Source organism: Mus musculus, chromosome 1 (genome assembly GCF_000001635.26).
Source record: "Mus musculus strain C57BL/6J chromosome 1, GRCm38.p6 C57BL/6J".
NCBI classification, from domain to species: domain Eukaryota; kingdom Metazoa; phylum Chordata; class Mammalia; order Rodentia; family Muridae; genus Mus; species Mus musculus.
In genome coordinates, this window is record NC_000067.6 from 53,530,415 (window position 1) to 53,558,240 (window position 27,826).

The 27,826-nt window shown below is 40.2% G+C and overlaps 1 protein-coding gene across 3 annotated transcripts in view; it reads right to left on the reverse strand.

The window, feature by feature from the left end:
- Positions 1-27,826, reverse strand: part of Dnah7a (dynein, axonemal, heavy chain 7A) — a 310,307-nt gene that overhangs the window by 133,420 nt on the left and 149,061 nt on the right. For all 3 annotated transcript variants that reach the window (XM_006496179.4, NM_001252070.1, XM_017321900.2), the window contains 7 exons: positions 16,729-16,941; positions 14,014-14,112; positions 10,465-10,713; positions 7,083-7,232; positions 4,961-5,143; positions 4,007-4,183; positions 694-825 (listed from right to left, as the gene is read on the reverse strand). In XM_006496179.4, the coding sequence (XP_006496242.1) occupies positions 694-825; positions 4,007-4,183; positions 4,961-5,143; positions 7,083-7,232; positions 10,465-10,713; positions 14,014-14,112; positions 16,729-16,941 (1,203 nt within the window). The remainder of the gene's footprint in view (positions 1-693; positions 826-4,006; positions 4,184-4,960; positions 5,144-7,082; positions 7,233-10,464; positions 10,714-14,013; positions 14,113-16,728; positions 16,942-27,826) is intronic.

Here is a 27,826-nt window from a genome sequence, read left to right on the forward strand (position 1 = left end):
CTTCCACAACTTCCCTTTGTTGGACCCTGTTAATTAAGGTCAAAGTCTACCATAGTCCAGATGGCTCTCTGAGCTGGACAATATGGGGGACAAATCCCTTTACCAGCAGGGTTTCCCTTTCTCTGACCTTGTCTGGGCAGCCTCTCTTTACCTGTTCAACTTTCTCTGTTTCCCTTCCTCTTTTCCTGATAAGAACCCAACCAGCAAGTACCTGGGTTCCTGGAAAGCCTCTCCATGCAAAGGAGCCATTCATAGAACTTTAAACTCTAGCCAATAATTTTCATTTACTCTGAAACTTCTTCCCACTCTCCAAAGTCCACATATGCCCCTGTTTCTCTCAGAATAAAGTATACACATGCAAGCTAAGATCTTCTCATAGAGCTGTCTCATTGATGATCATCAGAGAAGGCCTTTGCCTGCAAGAGCTGTAACACTAAGATCCTCAGAGAAGGCCTTCTCTCACCCATCCAGAACTGCCCTTCATCCTTCTAGCTCAGTGTGCAAAAGCATCTAGACACCCTGAGAGGGAGAAAACAGAGAATTCAGAACCACAGGTGGACCCCCAAAATGTATGCCTCATCCCTGAGTCCTATTTCAGGAGCAAAGTGGGTCTCATTGATTGGAGAGCTTTGCTGAAAGCAAAAGACATTTGTTTTTCTACTGCAAGACCCAGAAAACAATGTATGGCCTTACCTCCAGCAAAGAGAAACTTTCTCGGTCATTTCTTTCCTTTTGTTTGTTTTCATCAGCAAAGTCATCCATAAAACAGTCTATGAGATTCATTAAGGATCGGACCAAGTTTGTATCTGAAGTAGGAGAGAGCTCCTGGAAAATCAGAAGAGTCTGTCAAACAAAGGACGCCAGGCACTCGTGTTCCCGCATCTCCTCTATGGAGCCTGTCTCATCCTAGCAGGCATGGAATCTATGAAAAGGTACTCTGTGATTCTCATTTATGAAGGAAAACTGAGGTCTACATTCATGTCTTCTCTACAGTGACTACCACGCATCAGTAACATGCTCTCTTTTTATACATATTATAATATGTATGTATGACCTGCATGGAGGTCTTTCAGGGGCTGAGTCTTTTTCCACCATGTTGAGGCAGGGGCACTTCTTTCTATGCCACAACTAGCTGATCTGTGAACTTCTGAGTGATTGTCTTGCCTCTTCTTCCCATCCTGACATTGACATTTCAGAGGCATCTGTCACATCTGGCTTTTTGTGAGTTCTGAGAATAGAACTCCGGTTTGCCTGGCAGATGTTCTTACCCACTGAGCCATCACAGCAGCTGATGGTATGTATATTCTATAAAAACCTCTCCAGTTAAAAGGTATTTGTTTATCTTAATCAGAGGCATAGACTCTATCCTTTATTAATCTTTGATTAAGATAAACACAACACATTCCTTCAAAAGGTTTAGGATCTATTGAGGAAATAGCTCTTGCCTAGCATGCACAAAGACCTGGGTTCAATTCCCAGGAACACACACACACTTTTTAATTAGTATTTTTAGACTTTTCTGTGTGATAAAATCACTTTCTGTAGTTTAATATTCCTTTCTGAATTAGTCTAAATGTTCCATTTGAGTTACACTCTGTTTTATCTTACCTTTGCACGAAAACAAACAAACAAACAAACACACCTAAAGATTTGTTTACAATACATACAGTAAACTCAACTCCATGAGAGATATCCAAGTTCACTCAATGTCGGTAGTAACACACATTATTCACTTTACGTTTTCAGCATCCCACTGTTACAATTATATAAAGTGAACCCGGAAACACACACGTTTCTCAGGGCCATGTTCTCACTGTGCACCCGCCATCTTCTCATCTAGTCTCTCTCTCCCAGCCTCCATGGGTGCAGTCCTTTGTGGTTATCAGGTGAAAATTCACCCAGTGAAGTGATATCTGAGGACCAGAAGTGGCAGGATTCCTAGTCAGACATCTTGACCTCATAAGAGTTACAGACCCTAGGACTGAGCTTCTGGCTAACATGGAACTGAAATTGATGGGATGGGCCTGTAAAAGTGTAGTATAAAAACAAAAAAGAAAACTAGGCCTTTAGGCCCAGGCTTGAGAATGTGACCTTTGTGACTCAATGCTCCAAGGCATGCTAATCATAAAAGAGATAGGGACATTCCTCCACCCACCCGCTTCCTGGGTTCAGGGAGTGTTTGCTCAAAAAGGACCACCCTGACCATTCATGGAACCCACTATGCAAATGTGCTATTGTTAGAGGCTCATAGAAACTGTCTTGAGAAATAACCACACAATTACCAGGCATTCCTTGTGACTCTTGTGACCTTGCACTTCCTCATGATTCTTAACTGGTATTTTTGGTATTTTCCAACAACGCCCTTCCCACCCCCTTGAGTTGTGGTTTCTTCCTTTAAATACCCCCTGTCCCAGCTACTCGGGGGCCATGGTCCTCTACCCCTGCATGGTATATGACTGTGGGTCCCAGAGCGCTCTTGGCATAAAAAAATCCTCTTGCAGTTTGCATCAAGACTGTTTCTCATGAGTGATTTGGGGTGTTGCCTCTCCTGAGTCAGAACATGGGGGAGTCCTCACATTGTGGGTCTTTCAGACCAATACAAATGGTTCCTCCTAGGCAGACACCTATGGTTATAATGGCTATCCATAACTTCTGTAAGGCAGAACAGAAGTCCTACTATGTTAGAAAGTGTACATAAAAAAGTTTGGTTTTGCCATCTAGCCAAGGCACATGTCCATGACATAGACAGTTCATTTCTTTGTAGGACTTAAATCCTCTGACAGTGCTAGGGAAGAAGAAACACGAATTCTATATCTTGTTTTCTTCTGACTCTCAGAGCATGTATGTTTAAATGGTTTGGAGCATGGTTACTTCCTGTTTATAACACACTTAGGTGCCAGTCAATGACTGAAAGAACAATGATACCCATTTTCTCATCAGCATCTTGCACATTCCTCAGCTACTGCCCCAGATACTCAGGTCTCTATCCTCACATGTATTTGCCTGGAAGCCCCTATTTTCGTTCTTATCTTTCTACCAAGCATTTGTTTTAGAAAATTTGGAAAAATAACGCACACAAACATAAACACATACAGGCACATGAAAATATAATATACAACTGCTCACCTGAAATAAGAGAAAACTGCTAGGTTGCAGCCTCTGCTCATCCATGCACAAGTTGGGAAACCCAGTCTGCTCTTCTTCCTCTAAACCTGCCCACACAGAAAAATCTTCTCCATCCACATGGAGAGAACTCCAGGCTAACATGTCAATACATCTCCAAGTTTCTAGCAACCCACCCAAGAGTGCCCGCCCAGGGGCTAAGCTTTTGACCATGTATAGACACAATCCCAGGCATTAGCCAACACACCATCTCTCCTCACCTAAGCTCTATTACCCCCTCCCCCGCTTTAGCCTGGATGTGTGACTTCACTTACCTCTATCTGGGAGATTAGTGGACCCACCTGAGAGCTGCCTCCTAATAAACCTGCCTTTACCTGCTTTTAATCTGCTCCAATCTGGCCTACATCTGTGACACTCAGGGAGAGATTAAAAAAAGAAAACAATAACATCTAGATACTGTAATGCACAAGGCTAGGCAGGCTTTTCAGGTGTCTTCAGTTTTAAGAAAGAATAATTATACTGATAACACTGTCTCCATTTCTAAGATGCTACACTTTGCCTGTTTTTGGATAATAGTTATTATGAGTTCAAGCCTTTTTATTTTGGTCTGAGCTGAGGTTTTAGCAGGCAGTGCTGACATATGCCTGTAATCATAGCACTTGGTAGGCAGAGGCAGCCAGACTCCAGGTACAGGCCAGCCTGGGCTCCAGGCCTGAGAAGATTTGTACCAAGGAAAAGAAATAAAAAAGAATAAAATGGAAAAAAATTCCAATCATACCTAACAAAAAGTATGTTTTCCATTAGCTTTAAAAAACTTGTTGAGATTAATACATTTAATTCAAGTTTTCCACTTTTTAAATCTTAAAGTTCCAGTTTGTCTTACCTTTGTATGCCTTCTGATGAATTCAACAGAGAGAGGGACCATTCTATCAAACAAGCCTTCTATAAATTCCTTCTGAATGATACTGACTGACTGTGGTAACGTGTTTATCCAGGACACCATCAGTGGTCTCCAGCCTAGCATGTGAGGCTCCATGTAGATCATGCCACACCGGGAAACCTGGAAGGAACGTGTTGGTTAGCATCCAAGTACTGCTCAAAACGTTCCATTGCTTCACAGGCTCAGTCTGCTCACACGACAGGAAGGGGGCAGTCATCACTTGAGGTGGATTAAGGACATTTTCCAGAAACGATGTGTGATTGTAAATGGGTAGATACCTTCTAACAGATGAAGGTTGGAGGTCACGTGATGTATATCTGTTCCCAGGCACCTAGTCATGGATGCTTTTCTGTTTTATGTCTCTCAAGAACAAAGATCACCAAGTCCTTTGCTAGCCTCACCACTGATTCAGTTTGGCCACATGCAGTGCCTGGCACAGGGGACTGACTACAGCGAGCAGCTCTAAGAAGCCTCCTGTTGACCATCAGATTTCCCATAATGAAAGAAAATCTACTTCAGTTAATCACTGAGACAGAATCAGATGGGGTTAAGCAGGGAGTCCTGTGCACAAGATCTGGTTTCCTACTGGGCATTAAGATGAGTTGGGACATCTGTTTCTTACAACCCTATAGGGACAAAGACTTAATTTTATATCATTCCTTGATCCTAGCTTATGTGTGTGATTTTGTAAAATGATCCAAAATAGGAGAAAAAAATAAACAAATTACTAAATCTGCCATGGTATGTGAGCAGATAGTGCCTGCTCGTTCAGGACCACAGATTGCTTTCACAATGGAATGTATAAGTACATTCAATTTAGAGTAAAGCTACCAAGTAAAAATAAACATTTGCAGAAATTGTGCAATTTGTAGGCAGACGCCAAACTTGAGACCTTACAGTGGCTGGAGAGGCGACTTCCAGATCCATCGGTTCAAAAATCAGGTTCATTTGTGGTGACATTTGAATAATCTCCCCACTCATCAGACACAGCTTCTTGTTGTCATCCAGCACAGTGTTCATGTTCTCAATCCACACGGCATCAACTGGCCCATCAAAGATTAACCACTTCCTGTCTGGAGTCTACATGCAGAGTGGATAAAGGACAAATAATATTTCAAAATTTAGAAATTTATTTTACCATTTAATAATTTATTTTACCATGAAAACATAAAACAGTACTCTTTAATATGAACTATAAACAGGCAGGTGCATGTATACATCCACGCAGGCACATTAGCACACACACACACACTCATACACACATACACACTAATACAAACAAACACATAAGCGTAGATGAAGAAGTCTACATATGCCATGGACAATACAAAACTCCAATACCTCACTTGATTCAATCTTTTCAATGTTTCCAATGCTAAATACATGTAAACTGCTTTTAAAATATTAGAACTGAAAATACTATTGATAGGGAAAACAAAATGTTCATTCAAATATGCCTGTTCTTAGTATTCTCTAATAGATCACTCTTATGAATTCTACCTAACGTTTTTATAAGGTTAATGGCTTCTATGCACTATGCTAAAACTTTGGTTTTCTTCCACAAAATAAATTCACACACACACACACACATACTAGTGTAGGACAATGGTTTTCAACCTTCCTAATACTGCGACCCTTCAATACAGCTTCTCATGTTGTGGTGACCCCAAATATAAAATGACTTTCATTGCTACTTCATGACTGTCATTTTGCTACTGTTTTGAGTTATAATGTAGATATCTGTGTTTTTTAATGGCTTTAGGCGATCTTTATGAAAAAATCATTTTCTTCACAAACACATTGTGATGCACAGGTTGAGAACCACTGGTATAGGATATGAAAATCAATATAACATTCACATAAAGTTCTGTACACCAGTAATAATATGTACTAGTGATGTATAGATAATACAAAGTCAGTATAATGACCTGACAAATATTATGAAATATAAAAATACTTGCACATTGTCCAGAAAATAACCACCTTTCTGATTCCTATATTTCCACCTGCTTATGTATACAAATGTTTTGTTCACTGTCACCTTACTTAGTTCCAGTCGTGATGGAACTAAGTCCTTCTTACCACAGTCTCAGACCCTGTGGTTAACTCCATAGGACCGTGAGCTGCCCCAGGGTCAGCACCCTATCTTCACACCGAAGCTGGTACTTGTGTGCTCGGAACTCAGGAGGACAGCACGGAAGAGTACTGATTACATTATGCTCTGGGTGATCACTGAGACCAGAATTCCCTTGAACTCTCCACTGCCAGTGCCTGTCAACTGTCACTGCTGTGACACTGCTGTGACCTTGAGCTTCATCGTCTGAAGGACTTCTTTTTCCACCCTGCTCTACTGGTTTTGAGTAAACTACTGCACCTCACTGAGATTTAGTGTAAATAGGACATAGCTTTCTACACAGTGTAATGTAAGCTATGTAAGGGCACGTTGCACAGAGGTAACCCATGGCTCTTTCTATGTAAATGATGTGCCTGTTTACATGTCTAGAAGCTTCATGTTACATTATTCTGGCCTGAGCACATGCACTTTGGACCCTGCTTATGAGTGTGACAGTCACCTGCACAAAACAAGGCACAGAATAAACCCCAGCCCTGAAATATCTCTTAGGTGTAGCCTCTTCTCTTCCAACCATTCTACATGGAAAGTTATGGAACACTGGACATGTTCTGAAGTTATTTCTAACAAGGATATAATAAGGGCAGCAGTTCAGACTGCAGACAGAAATGATGTCAGAGAAGAGGCTGTGTGCCACATCACTGGAATCATCCACTCTCCTGACTTCCAAGAGTTCTGAAAAGGACCTCCAGGACAGAGGTGCCCAGGGACATGGTCTGTGCTGTCCTTGTATGGGCTGCCATCATTCCTCAAAGAAATACCACCAAAGCCTCCAGTAACATGCTTTCAGTAAATATCTTAAGAAGTAAATAATTGGGAAAGAATCAGATACTGGTCACAGGACACATAACTCTTTTAAAATCTACATGTAAGAAGACAGACTCTTACCGAGGAAGCTGCGAACGCTCTAAAGCTAACAGCCAGGACCCCATCAGACCACTCATGGGAAACCAAGTCAAACTGCCCATAAAGCTGGCCCATGGTGACAGACTTGGGATTTAAAACAGTTATTTGAACCTTGTTTTCTTCCATTAGTCCCTTAATGAAAAAGAAAAAAAAAAACAGCATTATTTATTTCGAAGGATACTATCTTTCCTCATTGAAAACATGATTGTGTATATAAAAATATCTTAAGAAGCCTACAAAGAAGCTGCCAGCAGTAAGGAATGAGTTTAACAAGGTTCCAAAGCACAGGGTTTGGAAAGAAGTCCTTTCTATGCTCTCTGTAATGCCAATGAACAACTGAGAGTCAAGCTTTGACATGTTGTTTATAAAAGTATTTTAAAGTAATTAAATACATAGGGATAAATTAGTAAATTGTGTTCAGTCTCATATTCTGAAATCAGAGAAAGAATTGACAACTGCTTGGTGAAGGCCCACAGAGCAAGAGATGTAGGCATCTGGTGTTCTTGTTCTCTTTCTGTTAAACAAACAAACAAACAAACAAAAACATTGTAAAAACTGTTGACACCATTCTGAGTTCATCGGCATTACCAAAATAAGCTTTGGCTAGATTTGGCCTGTGGGCTGTAAATTGCTGACCCTTCCAACAAAATGTTTTCTGAGAGAAAATAAAGAGATGTAATGCTAGAGACTTCCCATGGAGTCAAAAACTTAATATTAGTAAATTGCCCATTTTGGCCAGAACCCTGGTTCTATGGCATTATTATGAGACATGCTGGCACCCCTGGGGCACATAAGTCTTACTTTTAAATTAACAGAATTAACTGTTAAAGTAGACTCAAATTTATGGAAAGTTGAATAGAAAGTGCAAAGCCTCTGGAGCCCTCCCCTGCCTCTCTGACAACGCCCCTCCCCCACAGCAGCACTAACACACACTGGGAGGCACAGGGCATTACTGATGATTGTGTGGAGATGCACTATGGCTGAGCATAGTGCATAACTTATATTAGTGTTGACTCGGTGTTTCACTCTGTGGGGTTTGCTAAATACACCATGATATGTGGCAGTCACTATAGCACTGTGCAGAACAATATAAGTTCCTTTAAAAGCCCCTGTGCTCAAACTTTCCTTAGTCATTTATTTTTATGTGCAACAGCATAGCAAGTCCAGTTCTTACCAGTTCTGCCCAAGCTTTGAAGCAGCACAAACCAGCAAATCAGAGGGCAGATGTGTAAATAATTTCCTTAAGTAACAAGACAAAGCTCAAAGTCTTTGCTTTCTTCCCTGTGTCTGGAAGAGCTTTACCTGGAAACTTCCCCAGTGTAGAAGAATAGGGAAACTGTACCCATTTTTAATCAGGATGAAGTTGCTGCCCTTAAAGACAGCTTTTATTCCAAAGGCCAGCAAGAAGCTGTAGGAAGAGTATGATAGCTAAGGGAATAGCAATGTTATTCTTAAAATTTCCAGAGAGTGAACAAACCTTTTGCCATTTGGGCATTAAGGGACACCAGAAAACACCCATATAACTTCTTGATTCCTGCCCCTCACTGAGCACTGTGGTGCCTTCTCCTTTCAGAGACTTGTGTGTGTGTGTGTGTGTGTGTGTGTGTGTGTGTGTGTGTGTGTGTGGCAAAACCAATTATGTCATAACAGTGATACAGTAGCACCATCAAGGATACAGACAAGTTAAACACAGGAAAGGTAAGATAAGAAGGCAAGCTGAGGGTTAAGCACAAGAGGGAAGGGAAAAAGAAGGAAGAGAGGGAATGGCATGAAAAGAGGTGAAAAAAGTAGTGTGTCAGTTTATGACAGTAGACATAAATCTCCTGAAATTTCCCTATAAAATAGAAAGACCACATGTGGACATGGGTGAACAGCGGCTCCCACCCCTGACTACACCGTTATTTGCAACTGTTACCCAGGAGCAAAGGGAACATTGGTTCCTAACAATGGCATGTCACTGGGCATATGAACTACTCTAGAGCCAGCTCCATGCTCAGGAGTAGTGGGCCAACACAAAATGAACTCTATGCTGTTTTTTCATTTTGTCATTGTTCTTTTGTGGGCTTTTTTCTTTTGTTTGGGCTTCTGTTTTTTTGATCTTACTTGGTTCTTGTTTGTTTTGATTTTCTTTTCTTTTTCTTTTGAGAGAAAAAGAACATGAAGTTGGGTGGATAGGAAAATGGAAAGGATTAGGGAGGAATTGAAGGAGGGAAAACATGACCAAAATGTATTGTATAAAATTTATAAATAAAAATTAAAATAAAGACCATCAACCTGAAGAAATGAAAATTCAAATTGCTTATTATTTTAAAAAGGTAAGTCACAATGATAATAAGAATAGATTTGAAGCCATACCTGAAGGTAAACAGATACACAGGGAAACACAGATATAGTATTAGTGAAACAAAACATAGCAGATCCAAGGTAAACAAGACAAGTGAATATATTTGTATTCATTGAAAGAGAAACTTCACAGTGAAGATATAATGATCAGAGACCCCATTACAGGCCCCAGGCACTGAAATAGGAGGGAAACACTATCCAAGGCACAAGAGATGTGAGCAGAAGAGCAGTATCAGCTGCAGAAGTTCATTGGTTTGGCACATCAAAGTAGGTCTCAGTGTGTCTTGCCTAGGAACTTTAAGTAGCTGGGAGCTCTAGACAAGACCCAGAAGTTAAGAGCACTTGCTATTCTCACTGGGGTCAGTTCCTATGTCTAGTAGCTCACATCTACCTTCAAATCCACCTCCAGGGAATCAGCCATTTCTTTTCACCTCTAAGGGCACTCACACACATCCACATCCACATGCACACACACACACACAAACACATACACACAAAAACACAAGCACATGCACACACATACATACACATAAACACACGCATGCACACATGCACATAAATAAATAATACAACTTGAAGAAATTTGAATAGTAGTCATATATCCACATATGCATACTATATACACAAACCTATGCACACACATGTCTTAAAACTAAATTCATTGGCATCTCTTAACAGAAACTTACATTAGAACTTCTCAGGAAAAAAAAAATGCTCTCCTAAAAGTATTAAAAGAAACCTTCAATTTCTTCTGTATATTCATTTCTTTTAAAAAACAAACAAAAAAACTATGTATTACCTTTAACTAAAAGAGATGAAATTAAAGACTGAAAGGCAAATTTGTATCGTGTGTTGGACTCATTGCTTGTTTCATTTTGCCCTTCTAATTTTATCATATATAACTCGTTTTCTGTTTTTAATGATTTTACACTCTGCCATGGAAAGAATATTTCAAAACCACCCTGTATCCTTTCTGACACAGATAAATATCAACAAGCTATTGTATTAATAGCACACAGACCTTTTCACAAATGTCATTTAATGCTCCAGCTAGAACACGATATGCACTGGTCTTCCCTCCAAATGGCTCTCCAACAATCATGAAACCGTGACGCACAATCATCATCTCATAGATCTGAAGGATCTTCTCAGAGAAGAAGTCGGTCATTTGCAAATTCATGCTGTGGCAGTTGTCTCTGATGGCGGCCAGCAGATCATTGTAATCTGGCTTTGGTAATTTCACCCCAGGAAACAAATCTGAGGTAATTCCCTGATAAAAGGTGTGAATTTTATATTGAATATATTTATAACCAAAAGACATAACCAAACGATTTTCTATTAGCCAATGTATCAAATAAAATTGCATTTCATAAAAATGGGAATAGTGCTATTATAACAGTTTGAGTCTTTGTTTTCTGGTAGAAAAACTTATACCCTGAAGTCTGGCAAACTAATTTAAAAATTGGAAGTTGGATATGACGTGGCTGATAAACTATTATGAACTGCTGCATTGGTGTGAGGTAACACATACATCACAAGAAGGGAGCCGGGAATTTACCGACTCACATGCTGGAGCAGGTATGGCCTTGTTGAAAGAAGTGTGCCATTACAGGTGGGTTTTGAGGTTTCAAATGCTCAAGCCAGGCCCAGCAATAGATGCTCAGAGACACAAACTAAAGGCAAGTTAGTAAAGAAAAGTGACTTACACAGAACTGGTTCTAGAATAACTAGCTATGCCTAATGGTTGACTTTGATTCTGGCCATTTACATAGACAAGAACAAGTTCAGAAGTAATTTCAGTACAAGCATGTATTATGTAGGTTGAGTGTTTTGGGTTAACCCAGAACATCAGAACAAGACTTTAATGAAACCTTTGGTTTCCCTATGGAGAAGGTTAGGTTGTCACACTAGACAAGGATGATGCTATCTGTCTGAGAGAGGAGAGGGTGTGTAGATACGTGGGCACAGGGAAGAAGGCCATGTGGCGATAGAGATTAGTATGTTCATATGAGATTAGTATAGAACAACCACAAGATAGAAAACATCTAGGATTGCAGGGAGCTACCAGGAGCTGGGAAGAAACTGAGAAAAATTCCCTAAAAATGCATGTGGTGGTTTGAATAAAACTGTTCCCCACTGGCTACTAGGGCACAGTTAGGGAAAATGGCCTTGTCGTGGGAAGTGTGCCATTGAGGGTGGACTTTGAGGACTCATATATGCTCAAGCCAGGTCCAGTGTCACTCTCTCTTCCTGCTTCCTGAAGATCCAGGTGTAGAGCTCTCAGCTTCTTCTCCAGAACTAAGTCTACCCGCATGCTACCATGCTTCCTGCCATGATGATAATGGACTAAACCAGCTCCAATTAAATGTTTTCCATTAGAAGAGTTGCCTCAGTCTGTCATGGTGTCTCTTCACAGCAGTAAAACCCTAACTGACAACCTATGTTTTGGTCTCTGGCACTCTCACATAATTCTTGACTCAGAACAAGAAGAGAGTAAGTGTTTATGTTGTACTGCAAGTTTGCAGGACATCATCATGGCAACCTTAAGGACACTAACACAATCATATAATGTACATTTGTAAGAGCTGAGGCTCTACGTGTAATGCTTATGAACATAAAGTTAATTCCAAGATCTAAGGAACAACTTTTATAAATTGTTAAGTCTATTTTATAAATTTCATTACAACTTATATGAGAATTTACTATTTTTTTCACTCTGAAAATAAAAGTGAAATTTCAGAGGTAGTTAATGTGAAACCATATGCCCGAGTTGTATTTTAAAAATTTGAGCTACCAATTTAATCACTCCCTCAACTAAATCAGTAAGCTCCCTTGGGGCACTGTAGCCTGGCTGGCCAGGATCCCTGCCCTCATGCACATGCCACAGACACAAGCTTTTTGTCATCTTTCTGTTGCACTTGCACTGACATGAAATGGAGACGGTGATGCCACTTGCTCCCCTTTACTATTGAGAACATAAAACATAGGTAGGCAAGGTTTTGCACATGTTTCAGGCTGGTCTGTAGTTTGCCATGTGGTGCAGGCTGCCATCACAGGCATGATATTCCTGCAGGCATTATTTGATCCAGGCTGGGGACTTAATAGATATGTGTAGGTATGTGCTTAACACAAGCAAGGCCCTTACTTGATCACTTGATTTCCACTGTACACACACAGACACACACACTTATACACACACCCACAGTATGCCATCCATAGTGAAATGTAATGGCTTCTAAATAAAAGTATCTTTCACACAATAGCATTCAAGTACTTTGAGGATAGCCCTGAAAGAACACAATGTGGAAATTTGTCATCAGTGCTTCTCAATGAAGACCAATGAATATTCCTTGACTCTCCTGTCAGGTAAAGACTAGACATACTCATCTTTCTGTTTGCCAATTTGAGAGCGGTGTGTAGACATCTCACTGGGGTGGGAGGTGTCCTGCAGTACATGAGGCTGACTTACACAGGAAGTTTTCCTGACTGAAAATGTCAAGCACACTCCACTTGAGAGAGACATCCCTAAACACTTGATTCACAGAAGCAATACTGCATATGAACATGTCCACTGACACACACTCCCACCCTCTGGAAGGAAATGCAGCTTTTGTTTCTGCAAAATTTGTTCTGTGTTTCAGCACCAAGGGTATGGAAGGAAAACTTTAGGCAGAACACTTGAAATCTTTCCCTGTTGGTTTGTTCCATGAAGATATGTGCCCTGCCAAGTCTAGACCCAAGGAGAATTCCTTTCAAAATGATGAAAGACAGTTGCTACAGGAGGACACTAGTGGAAGCATTTCTTATCTTCCTCCCAGGGCAGCTATGGTCCAAAACCACACCACTACCATTTAGTAAGAGTCAATGACCTATGACTTTTTATGGTAGACAAAGAGAAGAATGAGAGATTTATTATAGAAACTATTATCCTAATCCTTCTTCATCCAGCTATTCATAATCTAATCTTAAAATATAACAAGATTTTCAAATTTGGTTCTTATATAAAATTATCCTGAATAAACAATTTCATAAAAGTCGCTCCATTCTTTTAAAGAACTATAATTCTTATTTTATCAAATGCTAAAGATTCATTGGTGTGCTAACCTAACTACTTTTCAACTCAGACTACATTCTCATGGAACTTATAGAAAATATTTTATAACTTTGTTTATTATTATTATGCAGTAAAAACACATAAAAATATCAAGCTGTTAAAAGTTTCAGAGGCAGCCAGGCGGTGGTGGCGTATGCCTTTAATCCTAGCACTTGGGAGGCAGAGGCAGGCAGATTTCTGAGTTCAAGGCCAGCCTGGTCTACAGAGTGAGTTCCAGGACAGCAAGGGGTGTACAGAGAAACCCTGTCTCGAAACAAAAAAAAAAAAAAAAAAAAAAGTTTCAGAAGCAACAATCCCAACAAATATATTTCACACAAAAGCAGGACTGGCTTGTATCCCTCTGAACATGCCATTGCTTTCCACAGTGCAAGTTCCTACAGAGAGCTCTGCAGACATGGCTGCCTCCTGCACTCCTGTAAAAGTGCTGACACCTGGAAAGAATAAGTGCTCCCTTACCTCAAAGAGTGGCAAATCATGGGATAAAAACTTCGGCAGATTTACATCAATAATAGATCTAAGTAGCAAAATTTCTTCATTTTCGTTTGGATATTTCAGCTAAAAGAAAATACAGTCATGAGGATTTCTGCCATGGACACCTTTTTTCGGTCTATACTTACACAAATGCACAGCACCTAACAATCTAAACAAACTATTGCTCATGTTTTCACTGTATTTCATTATAGAAACTGATGTCTATCTTCAGAGAATCCCTTATAACATGAACACAGGCAGAACTGACTACATTCCCATGGATATTTTGATACAGGATTGGTGACCAGGAATTCAGTACACTGAGAGTTGTCACTGCCTGCTTATTGGGTAGTGCTTGCTTACTCAAGACCCCTGATAGGTTAGTTCTGTAAAACTCTGAGTGAGGAATATTGTGAATTGGAGTGGATGCACAGAGCACCATGGTACCTGCTGGCTACCTGCTGACTGCCTGTTCACATGCCAAGCAATCAACAAGCTCCAGAGAGAAGGTGGAGAGGGTTAATTCAGTCAAGGAAACAGTACATAAGAAATCTTAAACATGTCTGTTGCATGTCCAGTATTTACTAAAAATCTGATGGAACTTGGAACTTGTTGCTTATGCCTATATCAACATTCACATCATTAGTGCCTCCCAAATCTAACCTTAGAACTATTTCTCCCAAACTCAACTTACTCAATATGTCATTCAAAAGTTCCCTGACCATTTGGTTTGTTTATTTGGCTGTTTCCTAGAATTCTCTCTTGTCTTACAAAAACATATCTACCAATAAGGAGAGAGAGAGAGATTCCTGTTCTTTATTAAGCAGCCACAAGTGTTTGGCTGTCAGCACATCTCTAACTCTCCAGAGCTCCCAGAGGTCAAAATTAGCCCTGCTCATATAGTCTTTGTTTTTGATCAATGTAACATAAAATGAATTTTGAAGTATCAAACTTCATGTTTATTATTTGAGAGTCTATTATTTGTAAGCAAATGCTTAAATTGTCTCTTGGTAGAACAAAAACAAACTTGAAAATATTCAAGCCAAAGCATTCAACAATCTAAATTAGCTTGTAACAAAGAGTGATAGAATTCATTTTCAGGATTCATTTGCAGCCTAACTTTTATAGCTCAATTCCAGTCAAGATTCCAGCTCTGATTTGTACTAGGACAATGTATTATCTCTCCCATTATCTGGCCACAGACTAATCCTGACATGACAGGGTATATAAATTGTTGCTTCCAGGCACTTGCGTTTATTGTAAAAATGAGGGGTGGGGCTTGAAGTTATGTTAGGCAAATATGAAATAGAATATAGCCACCACATATCAGAATTCTTAATAGCATTATGATAGAGGATAAAAATGCAAACCATTGTTAATCACATGAGATGTATTTTAAAATCTATATCTTCTACAAATTGTAAATGTGAGCATTTCATAAATTCCAAGGTCACATTTCTGGAGCTTGCTCTTAACAATAACATATCTTGGCTTCATAAATAACTAATATATAGCTCTAGTTTATTGTTCTACTTCCAGAGAGAAGTCAGCCGTATCCTAAAGTATCTATTGTTTTCATGTATTTAGTTATGATTTTAAATGCAAACACCTGATCACTATTATCACTAGGCCACACGTGACCACAACTGTCAATTACATAAGTATTGCAGGATATTTGATCGCATTGTGAACCCTGAGATTGTGTTTACTGGAAAAAAAAAAAAAAACCTGTTTCTAGTTGTGGTGTGTGTAGAGAGCCTTAGCACATACTTTTAATCTCAAACAATGAAGATAAAGTTAGTGTGTAGAAGGCAGCACCCATGTTTGAAAGTGCTACCTATTGAGTGGCAGACAAAGAGACAAATAAGAGGATAGAATAGGATATGCTCAACTCTTATAAGAAGAGAGGGGGAAGGGAAGCTATAAGAGGGAGCAATGCAGAAAAAATGGGGCGAGGAAGCAGTTTTACCAGGAGAGTTTTTGCAGAGATAAGTTGAAGGGATAATAAGCTAGACACAGGTGAAGACAGAATGACCCAGAGAATGAGAAGGAGCCAGAAGACTAGAACATATTGTCAACATTAGTATGAGACTAAGCAGAGCAATTCAGTAAGAAACTGAGAGGAGTCAGGTTGAATCAGTCAGCTTGGAGAGGAGTTTTGAACCAGAACTGCTGAGTTGAACCAGCCAGCAAGAGTTCAGAAAACACAAGAAAGGGTGAGCTTATTCAGCAGTAAGTCTCAAAGGCAGAAAACATTCTAGGCCTAGATAAGACTGTACAGAGGCTTAAAGCTTCCAGGCCTAGGTTAGCAGATTGAGGCAGTGAGCCTCGGGGATGACAAATAGAGGGAGAATAAAAGTTTCTGTAAAACATAGTGATGATGTTCAGGGGTTTCTATGTATTAACTTCATTATTCTCCACAAAATGCTGCATATTATATAAATAGAAAGCCTTCAAAAGATTTATTGAAAGTATGTGACTGTATTCTTTGGCTCTACCTAACTTCATATATTTAAATGCAACCAATAAGCATTACCTGTATCCTGTCTTACAAAGATTATAACATTTTATTTTCATTGTCAGCAAAGGATTTTTTTCAGGCTAGTTGATGAATGCAACCAGATGCTGGAACTCTTATGAACACACTTGCTCCTGAGATTTAAGAATAGAAATGAAGTGAGTCACAGCTCTCAGTTCTACCTTCAGATTGCCAGCAGCTGTGAGCACAGACTTCACAGCTCGCATCCCGTAGTCATAGTGATGCTGGGAGGACAGTTGCTCTGAGCACAAGCGGTATGTCGCCACAATCTTTATGGACAGCGGCCGCGCAGTGACAAAGCCACAAGAGTACAGCACGATCTCGGCAATCATGGCATAGTCAGGCACCATCATGGCCACTGTCCGGAACAGAGCCTGCAGTGCACAAAGGAGGTAGTTAAATGGTGTAGAAAGGCAATCTTGCTCTTGTTTCATCAAGCACTATGGTTGTAATTGCTTTTCTACAGTAATCTCATACCTACCATAATGTTTGCTATTTAATATTCACTAGTTACAAATGCACATCATATAGATAAAGGAATTAAAGTTGGTTTTCCATTAAGCATATGTAATAAACATATCACTAGCTTTAGGTAAACTGTTCTTTCCAAACGTCCAGAATCAGTTTTGCACAGTTCTTTGTGGAAAGCAACATGTGTACACCAGACAGCTAGGATGCAAGCAAATTGGGCCTCTCACCCAGGATAGTGATAAAGACCCTGCTGTTGGGAGCCTGGTTTCAGTCAGGCACTCGGGGGATCCAATTAACTTATAACCTGGAGGGAATCTGCCCTCCCAATGACAAGACTGTGTTAAGTAAAGGAAATATTTTGAGATTCTCAGAATCTTTTGAGTCTGTAGAAACATGACTAGTTCTTCTGCAAACAGATAACGCAAAAAACACTGAAAAAACATAGATGGTCACTATTAAACAACAATTTTGCAAGCTATAAAGATCATTTATAATAATAGAATTATAAATGTTATAAAACAACTAAATGTAATGTGATGGTAAGCAAATATAAAATTAAATAGATTTTTAAAGAATAAATATGATATTTATGTTTAGAATATTAGTGTGCATCAGGGTTCACTTTAATATGTTTTGTATTAAAACATTGCTCCTTGCGCACACATGAACATAGATATAATTCTGCTACTTTTTTAATTCATGAGAGAGAAGGGGAGAGAAAGACAGAGAGAGAGACAGAGTCAGAGAGACTGAATCTACAATTTAATCAGAAGCTTCTGTCTAGTTGTGAGTTATGCGGTCTAGTTCGACAACAGTACAACGTAATAGTAGCTTATTTCCAATGCCTTATGTGGCAGGCTGAACTCTCACCTTCCATGTGCTTCCCAGATTCCTATCTCCCTATCTCTCACTTGTCATAACTCGGCTCTGGAACACTGTGAACATACTTATACAAAAGGGCCAACAGTTAGAACACATAAAGGATTTACCAAACCATATCACTGTGGTATTCCACTTATTAGAAATCCTTTTCTAAAGACAACAGTTGACATTGAAATTGTCCAAAATGAAGTACTTTTTTATGGGCCAATAAGATTTCTCAGTAGGTAAAGATTCCTGTTATATAAGCCTATTACCAGAACACATAATAGAAGAAGAGAACTAACTATATTAGAAGTTGTTCTCTCACCTCTACACACATGCTGTGGTGCTCTATGAAGAAGAACTTCTGGAGTATGATCCAAAGGCCTGCATATCGATGCAGCTGAAAACAAAGAAACCCTCAAAGTTTTGGGGATGTGCAAGTCAACCTTGTGAGGGAAAAGTGGATAAAAAGAAAGGCACCATAGGCTTCTGTGACTCTTCAAGAATCCTAATCTGCCATACATGGCATTAGATTGAAATTGGCTCCAGGAACACTGAGAGACAGCAAAAAAAAAAAAAAAAAAAAAAAAAAAAACCTGAGGACAGAGTGGTGGCTGAGCCCTCCCCAGCCCCACCCCCACCCTACCCCACCACCTGTCTTCACGGAAGTCCCAAGAGGTGACTATGTTCCCCCTACTTCTTCTGAGTTATCCCATCAGACAGAGTTTTCATTTGGAGCATGGTGACTTTGTGGCAAGTAACAATTGGTGAAGGATTTAGGGGCTTGGAATTGACACAACACTGTAGATAAGCTTATGCATTGCACAATAAACTCAGATCTGCACCCTGATGCTGGTCCCAGAGTCTGATTCCTGGGATTCTTCACGGGACTCCATCACCTCTCACCCTCACAGGCCCCAGCCTTGTTCCTGTTCCCACATTTTCAGCAGTATTTTTTTCTCTACTATTTCCAAGGATCTGGAAAGACATGCCATTAACATGTTGTCTTATTCAAGGAATGAGCTTGATGTTAGTTGAGTGTAACAGTCTACTTTCCTTTCTTCCTCAGATGCGGCAAGAGAATTTCATACTACACGCTCTCTGGAAAGCTGTGTATGTGTCAAGCTATTCCTTTGTAATGCCAATAGATCTGGAATATGCCCATTTTAAAAACTACTCTGAAACAATCTTGAGTAACAATTCTTTTTTTTTTTTCAAACAGAAGTATTTAATTTGGCAAGTCTCATATAACTTTCCACTAAAAAAGGCTACATTTACTGAATATAAATTATATATTTTGATTGTTTGTTTGTTTTTGGGTTTTTTGGGATTTTGGGGGTCTTTTTAATATTTTTTATTAAATATTTTCCTCAATTACATTTCCAATGCTATCCCAAAAGTCCCCCATACCCTCCCCCCACTTCCCTACACACCCATTCCCATTTTTTTTGGCCCTAGCGTTCCCCTGTACTGGGGCATATACAGTTTGCATATCCAATGGGACTCTCTTTCCAGTGATGGCCGACTAGGCCATCTTTTGATACATATGCAGCTAGAGACAAGAGCTCTGGGGTACTGGTTAGTTCATAATGTTGTTCCACCTATAGGGTTGCAGATCCCTTTAGCTCCTTGGGTACTTTCTCTAGCTCCTCCATTGGGAGCCATGTGATCCATCCAACAGCTGGCTGTGAGCATCCACTTCTATGTTTGCTAGGCCCCGGCATAGTCTCACAAGAGACAGCTACATCTGGGTCCTTTCAATAAAATCTTGCTAGTGCATGCAATGGTGTCAGCGTTTGGAAGCTGATTATGGGGTGGATCCCTAGATATGGCAGTCTCTAGATGGTCCATCTTTTTGTCTCAGATCCTAACTTTGTCTCTGTAACTCCTTCCATGGGTGTTTTGTTCCCAATTCTAAGGAGGGGCATAGTGTACACACTTCAGTCTTCTTTCTTCTTGAGTTTCATGTGTTTAGCAAATTGTATCTTATATCTTGGGTATCCTAAGTTTTGGGCTAATATCCACTTATCAGTGAGTACATATTGTGTGAGTTCCTTTGTGAATGTGTTACCTCACTCAGGATAATGCCCCCCAGGTCCATCCATTTGCCTAGGAATTTCATAAATTCATTCTTTTTAATAGCTGAGTAGTACTCCATTGTGTAAATGTACCACATTTTCTGTATCCATTCCTCTGTTGAGGGGCATCTGGGTTCTTTCCAGCTTCTGGCTATTATAAATAAGGCTTCTATGAACATAGTGGAACATGTGTCCTTCTTACTGGTTGGGAAATATTCTGGATATATGCCCAGGAGAGGTATTGCTGGATCCTCCGGTAGTACCACGTCCAATTTTCTGAGGAACCGCCAGACTGATTTCCAGAGTGGTTGTACAAGCCTGCAATCCCACCAACAATGGAGGAGTGTTCCTCTTTCTCTACATCCTCGACAACATCTGCTGTCACCTAAATTTTTGATCTTAGCCATTCTGACTGGTGTGAGGTGGAATCACAGAGTTGTTTTGATTTGCATTTCCCTGATGATTAAGGATATTGAACATTTTTTCAGGTGCTTCTCTGCCATTCGCTATTCCTCAGGTGAGAATTCTTTGTTCAGTTCTGAGCCCCATTTTTTAATGGGGTTATTTGATTTTCTGAAGTCCACCTTCTTGAGTTCTTTATATATGTTGGATAATAGTCCCCTATCTGATTTAGGATAGGTAAAGATCCTTTCCCAATCTGTTGGTGGTCTTTTTGTCTTATTGACGGTGTCTTTTGCCTTGCAGAAGCTTTGCAGTTTCATGAGGTCCCATTTGTCAATTCTCGATCTTACAGCACAAGCCATTGCTGTTCTATTCAGGAATTTTTTCCCTGTGACCATATCTTCAAGGCTTTTCCCCACTTTCTCCTCTATAAGTTTCAGTGTCTCTGGTTTTATGTGAAGTTCCTTGATCCACTTAGATTTGACCTTAGTACAAGGAGATAGGTATGGATCGATTCGCATTCTTCTACATGATAACAACCAGTTGTGCCAGCACCATTTGTTGAAAATGCTGTCTTTCTTCCACTGGATGGTTTTAGCTCCCTTGTCAAAGATCAAGTGACCATAGGTGTGAGAGTTCATTTCTGGGACTTCAATTCCATTCCATTGGTCTACTTGTCTGTCACTATACCAGTACCATGCAGTTTTTATCACAATTGCTCTGTAGTACAGCTTAATGTCAGGCATGGTGATTCCACCAGAGGTTCTTTTATCCTTGAGAAGAGTTTTTGCTATCCTAGGTTTTTTGTTATTCCAGATGAATTTGCAAATTGCTCTTTCTAATTCGTTGAAGAATTGAGTTGGAATTTTGATGGGGATTGCATTGAATCTGTAGATGGCTTTTGGCAAGATAGCCATTTTACAATGTTGATCCTGCCAATCCATGAGCATGGGAGATCTTTCCATCTTCTGAGATCTTCTTTAATTTCTTTCTTCAGAGACTTGAAGTTTTTATCATACAGATCTTTCACTTCCTTAGTTAGAGTCACGCCAAGGTATTTTATATTATTTGTGACTATTGAGAAGGGTGTTGTTTCCCTAATTTCTTTCTCAGCCTGTTTATTCTTTGTGTACAGAAAGTCCATTGACTTGTTTGAATTAATTTTATATGCAGCTACTTCACCAAAGCTGTTTATCACGCTTAGGAGTTCTCTGGTGGAATTTTTAGGGTCACTTATATAAACTATCATATCATCTGCAAAAAGTGATATTTTGACTTCCTCTTTTCCAATTTGTATCCCCTTGATCTCCTTTTGTTGTCGAATTGCTCTGGCTAACACTTCAAGTACTATGTTGAAGAGGTAGGGAGAAAGTGGGCAGCCTTGTCTAGTCCCTGATTTTAGTGGGATTGCTTCCAGCTTCTCTCCATTTACTTTGATGTTGGCTACTGGTTTTCTGTAGATTGCTTTTATCATGTTTAGGTATGGGCCTTGAATTCCTGATCTTTCCAAGACTTTTATCATGAATGGGTGTTGGATCTTGTCAAATGCTTTTTCTGCATCTAACGAGATGATCATGTGGTTTTTGTCTTTGAGTTTGTTTATATAATGGATTACATTGATGGATTTTCATATATTAAACCATCCCTGCATCCCTGGAATAAAACCTACTTGGTCAGGATGGATGATTGCTTTAATGTGTTCTTGGATTCGGTTAGCAAGAATTTTATTGAGTATTTTTGCATCGATATTCATAAGAGAAATTGGTCTGAAGTTCTCTATCTTTGTTGGATCTTTCTGTGGTTTAGGTATCAGAATAATTGTAGCTTCATAAAATGAGTTGGGTAGAGTACCTTCTACTTCTATTTTGTGAAATAGTTTGTGCAGAACTGGAATTAGATCTTCTTTGAAGGTCTGTTAGAACTCTGCACTAAACCTGTCTGGTCCTGTGCTTTTTTTTGGCTGGGAGACTATTAATAACTGCTTCTATTTCTTTAGGGGATATGGGACTGTTTAGATCGTTAACTTGATCCTGATTTAACTTTGGTACCTGGTATCTGTCCAGAAATTTGTCCATTCGTTCAGGTTTTCCAGTTTTGTTGAGTATAGCCTTTTGTAGAAGGATCTGATGGTGTTTTGGATTTCTTCAGGATCTGTTGTTATGTCTCCCTTTTCATTTCTGATTTTGTTAATTAGGATTTTGTCCCTGTGCCCTCTAGTGTGTCTAGATAAGGGTTTATCTATCTTGTTGATTTTCTCAAAGAACCAACTCCTCGTTTGGTTAATTCTTTGAATAGTTCTTGTTTCCACTTGGTTGATTTCACCCCTGAGTTTGATTATTTCCTGCCGTCTACTCCTCTTGGGTGAATTTTCTTCCTTTTTTTTCTAGAGCTTTTAGATGTGTTGTCAAGCTGCTAGTGTGTGCTCTCTCCAGTTTCTTCTTGGATGCACTCAGAGCTATGAGTTTCCCTCTTAGAAATGCTTTCATTGTGTCCCATAGGTTTGGGTATATTGTGGCTTCATTTTCATTAAACTCTAAAAAGTCTTTAATTTCTTTCTTTATTCCATCCTTGACCAAGGTATCATTGAGAAGAGTGTTATTCAGTTTCCATGTGAAAGTTGGCTTTCTATTATTTATGTTGTTATTGAAGATCAGCCTTAGTCCATGGTGGTCTGATAGGATGCATGGGACAATTTCAATATTTTTGTATCTGTTGAGGCCTGTTTTATGACCAATTATATGGTCAATTTTGGAGAAGGTCCCATGAGGTTCTGAGAAGAAGGTAAATCCTTTTGTTTTAAGATAAAATGTTCTGTAGATATCTGTTAAGTCCATTTGTTTCATAACTTCTGTTAGTTTCACTGTGTCCCTGTTTAGTTTCTGTTTCCACGATCTGTCTATTGATGAATGTGGTGTGTTGAAGTCTCCCACTATTATTGTGTGAGGTGCAATGTGTGCTTTGAGCTTTACTAAGGTGTCTTTAATGAATGTGGCTGCCCTTGCATTTGGGGCATAGATATTCAGAATTGAGAGTTCCTCTTGGAGGATTTTCCTTTGATGAGTATGAAGTGTCCCTCCTTGTCTTTTTTGATAACTTTGGGGTGGAAGTCGATTTTATTCAATATCAGAATGGCTACTCCAGCTTGTTTCTTCAGACCATTTGCTTGGAAAATTGTTTTCCAGCCTTTCACTCTGAGGTAGTGTCTGTCTTTTCCCTGAGATTGGTTTCTTGTAAGCAGCAGAATGTTGGGTCCTGTTTGTGTAGCCATTATGTTAGTCTATGTCTTTTTATTGGGGAATTGAGTCCATTGATATTAAGAGATATTAAGGAAAAGTAATTGTTGCTTCCTTTTATTTTTGTTGTTAGAGTTGGCATTCTTTTCTTGTGGCAGTCTTCTTTTTGGTTCGTTGAGGGATTACTTTCTTGCTTTTTCTAGGGCGTGATTTCTGTCCTTGTATTCTTTTTTTTTTCTGTTATTATCCTTTGAAGGGCTGGATTCATGGAAAGATAATGTGTGAATTTGGTTTTGTCGTAGAATCCTTTGTTTTCTACATCTATGGTAATTGAGAGTTTGGCCGGGTATAGTAGCTTGGGCTGGCATTTGTGTTCTCTTAGTGTCTGTATAACATCTGTCCAGGCTCTTCTGGCTTTCATAGTCTCTGGTGAAAGGTCTGGTGTAATTCTGATAGGCCTGCCTTTATATGTTACTTGACCTTTTTCCCTTACTGCTTTTAATATTCTATCTTTACTTAGTGCATTTGTTGTTCTGATTATTATGTGTCTGGAGGAATTTCTTTTCTGGTCCAGTCTATTTGGAGTTCTGTAGGCTTCTTGTATGATCATGGGCATCTCTTTCTTTATGTTTGGGAAGTTTTCTTCTATTATTTTGTTGAAGATATTTGCTGGCTCTTTAAGTTGAAAATCTTCATTCTCATCAACTCCTATTATCCATAGGTTTGGTCTTCTCATTGTGTCCTGGATTTCCTGGATGTTTTGAGTTAGGATCTTTTTGGATTTTGTATTTTCTTTGATTGTTGTGCCGATGTTCTCTATGGAATCCTCTGCACCTGAGATTCTCTCTTCCATCTCTTGTATTCTGTTTCTCTTGCTGGCATCTATGGTTCCAGACGTCTTTCCTATGGTTTCTATCTCTAGCGTTGCCTCGCTTTGGGTTTTCTTTATTGTGTCTACTTCCCTTTTTAGTTCTAGTATGGTTTTGTTCATTTCCATCACCTGTTTGGATGTGTTTTCCTGTTTTTCTTTAAGGACTTCTAACTGTTTGGTTGTGTTTTCCTGTTTTTCTTTAAGGACCTGTAACTCTTTAGCAGTGCTCTCCTGTATTTCTTTAAGTGAGTTATGAAAGTCCTTCTTGATGTCCTCTACCATCATCATAAGAAATGTTTTTAAATCTGGGTCTAGATTTTCGGTTGTGTTGGGGTGCCCAGGACTAGGTGGGGTGGGAGTGCTGCGTTCTGATGATGGTGAGTGGTCTTGATTTCTGTTAGTAGGATTCTTACATTTGCTTTTCGCCATCTGGTAATCTCTGAAGCTAGCTGTTATAGTTGTCTCTGGTTAGAGCTTGTTCCTCAGGTGACTCTGTTAGCCTCTATAAGCAGACCTGGGAGGCTAGTTCTCTCCTTAGTTTCAGTGGTCAGAGTATTCTCTGCAGGCAAGCTCTCTTCTTGCAGGGAAGGTGCCCAGATATCTGGTGTTCAAACCTGCCTCCTGGCAGAAGTTGTGTTCCACTCACCAGAGGTCTTAGGATCCCGTGGGGAATCCTGTGTGGGCCCTTGCGGGTGTTGGGAGACTCTGCTGGCAAGGCACCCTGGTGCTCGAGTGGACCGGAAGGGACTCGTGCCCCAGGTCAGGACCGGGTCGTCTGCTTCCCTAGTTAATGCAGTCTCAGGTTCCACTCGATTGGATTGGGGCAGAAGCTGTGTTCCACTCACCAGAGGTCTTAGGATCCCGTGGGGAATTCTGTGTGGGCCCTTGTGGGTGTCGGGAGACTCCGCTGGCGAGGCACTCCGGTGCTCGAGGGGACCGGAAGGCGAGTAACAATTCTTTGGAGTGGTTCCCATCTAAAATATAGCTCCTCTGAAGTAGAGATGTGTTCAAGAAATTTCAGGTTTTATCCAGACATGACCAAATGTTAAAAGGGGGATTCTTTCCACACAAAATAATGCTTATCAGTTATCACAATATATGTAAGCTATAGTGTGTGCCAAATTTACAAAAGAAGTGTAATAACCTTGAAACCTTCTTATTATGAAGTATTTGGAGTTAGGAAGAGGGGATGTGTGCAAATACTCTCTTTGATGGGAGCAGCTGGTCAGAAATGATCCCTAAATTCTCCATACTGTCCCCAAGTACAATGTACAGTTGGGAGGGCTCTCTGCATTCGAGAAAATAGAAGTGGCCTCTGGTTCCAGGCTCAATGCCCAGAGCTTGCTGAGAAGAGGATGTGGGAAATGTACATGATAAAAGATGCAGCCAGCCAGCCCACCACTCCAGGCAGACTGAGAGCTCACCAACTTGGAAGTTGGTGTGGAGCTTGCCTCCAGCAACCCAGGAAGAAGAAAGACCCAGGAGGGTAGTCTACACAGAACCTTCAGACAAATGCCAAGCACAGGACATAGTGTATTGCCATTTCTGAACCGTTTGTATGCTCAATGGTTCTTTGTTCAAACACTGGATTCATTTGTTAGGGAGGAAAGTCATTGCTAAGGTGAGCACTTCAGAGAGAGAAAACAGCATGTAGAAAGGCATGGGGCATGCAGAGGCTCAAAGATCACTGTGACAGATACATAGGCCTCTGGGATAGACAAGAAACAACAGTATACACACATTAGCTCCATTAGCTCTTAACACTTTCTTTTGTGGACAAAAAAAAAAAAAAAAAGAGTCCAATAGTCTTAAAGGTTTGTCTTATGTCTTAATTATATGTATGTGTGTGCCTGTATCTGAGTTGGTGCAGATGTGAATGCATGTGCCTACTGACTCCAGAAGAAAGCCCTGGGTCTCCTGGAGCTATAGCACACTGCTTATGAGCTCTCAGTGAGAGTGCCAGGAAGCAAACTCTAGTCCTCTTCAAGAGCAGGATGCTTTCTTCACCCCTAAGCCACCTCTCCAGCTCCCCAGTAGCTTTTACATCTGGAATAACATAGTAGGATTTCTTTTGATAGAAGACATTGGTAGTATTGCAATAGTAGTATCCAGAGCAGGAAACATCTCTGCCAAGGGAGCTGTCACAACAGCTCGGCCAAAAGTGAAGAGGGCTGGGAAGATGGCATAACAATGGGACAGTGCAGAGTCAGCATAAACCAAAAGAGCAGTCAAGGTGGAGGGTTAGGTGTGAGTGGAGAGGGTTCAGGGATAATAGTGAGGATAATAACCATTTCTGGGGTCAACACTTGCCTGCCTTCCTTCCTTCTTTCCTTCCTTCCTTCCTTTTCCTTTTCCTTTTTCAGAATTCAAAGCTCATTTCCTTTAGTTAGAATTCCTTTTGTTTCTTGTTCCGGCTAGTTTGTAGCCAAGGATGACCCTGAATTCTTGGTCCTCCTGTCACTGCCTCCCAAAAACTGGACTACAGGCTAGGGGCCACCACACCCAGCTAGGAATTTCCATGTTCATGTGCAAGCAGGTTTCTATAGCAACTCCAGCCACAAAGAGGGAATGGTAGCAACAGAAAAGTCAGGGGAGCTTCACAGGGGCTTTTAGCTTAATGTAGAGAGAACACCCAGCATGCCACGGGCTGCAGGGCAAATATCTGTCTATTACTACACAACACACACACACACACACACACACACACACAGAGTGTAGGACAGTCTACCCAAGGCATTAGCAGAATCAGCTAATCATGTCTTCCAGCTTTTTATGACCAACTACGCACAGGTTTGCCTTCTGCTTTTGTGACTCTTTTGTACTCAGGTTGATCTCACCGAATAGAAGACTAGTCTAAGTGTAGAACAGAAGGAATAGCTGCAGAGAGAGCTTTCCAGAACAAAGCTGCAAGATGTCACAAAGAGCCTTTTAGATAAAGAATTTAGCACTTCCCTCTTTTAAAATGTATTATATTTACTTATTGAGGAGGGTTATGCATGCTACAACCCACATGTAGAGGTCAGAGTGTGAAGGTCAGAGTTCAACGTGAGGGAGTCAGTTCTCTTCTCCCATGCAGGTCCTGGTCTCAGGTGCTTGGGCTCAGAGGCAGGAACATTTACCCACTGAACAATCTCTTCATCCCTCACTTCTCATTTTTAAACCATCCCTTCCTTCGCTAAAGCAAAGTGCTTCATCACGTAAGCACATAAAGGGGAAGTTTAGAAGTACAAAGCTATTGGGTAGCAGTTAGGACCCTGGGGTGCTGTTGCAACACACATGTGACCAATAGAAGGCAAATCTTGGGTTTGGGTCTATAATTATTAATGTACTATGCACCAAT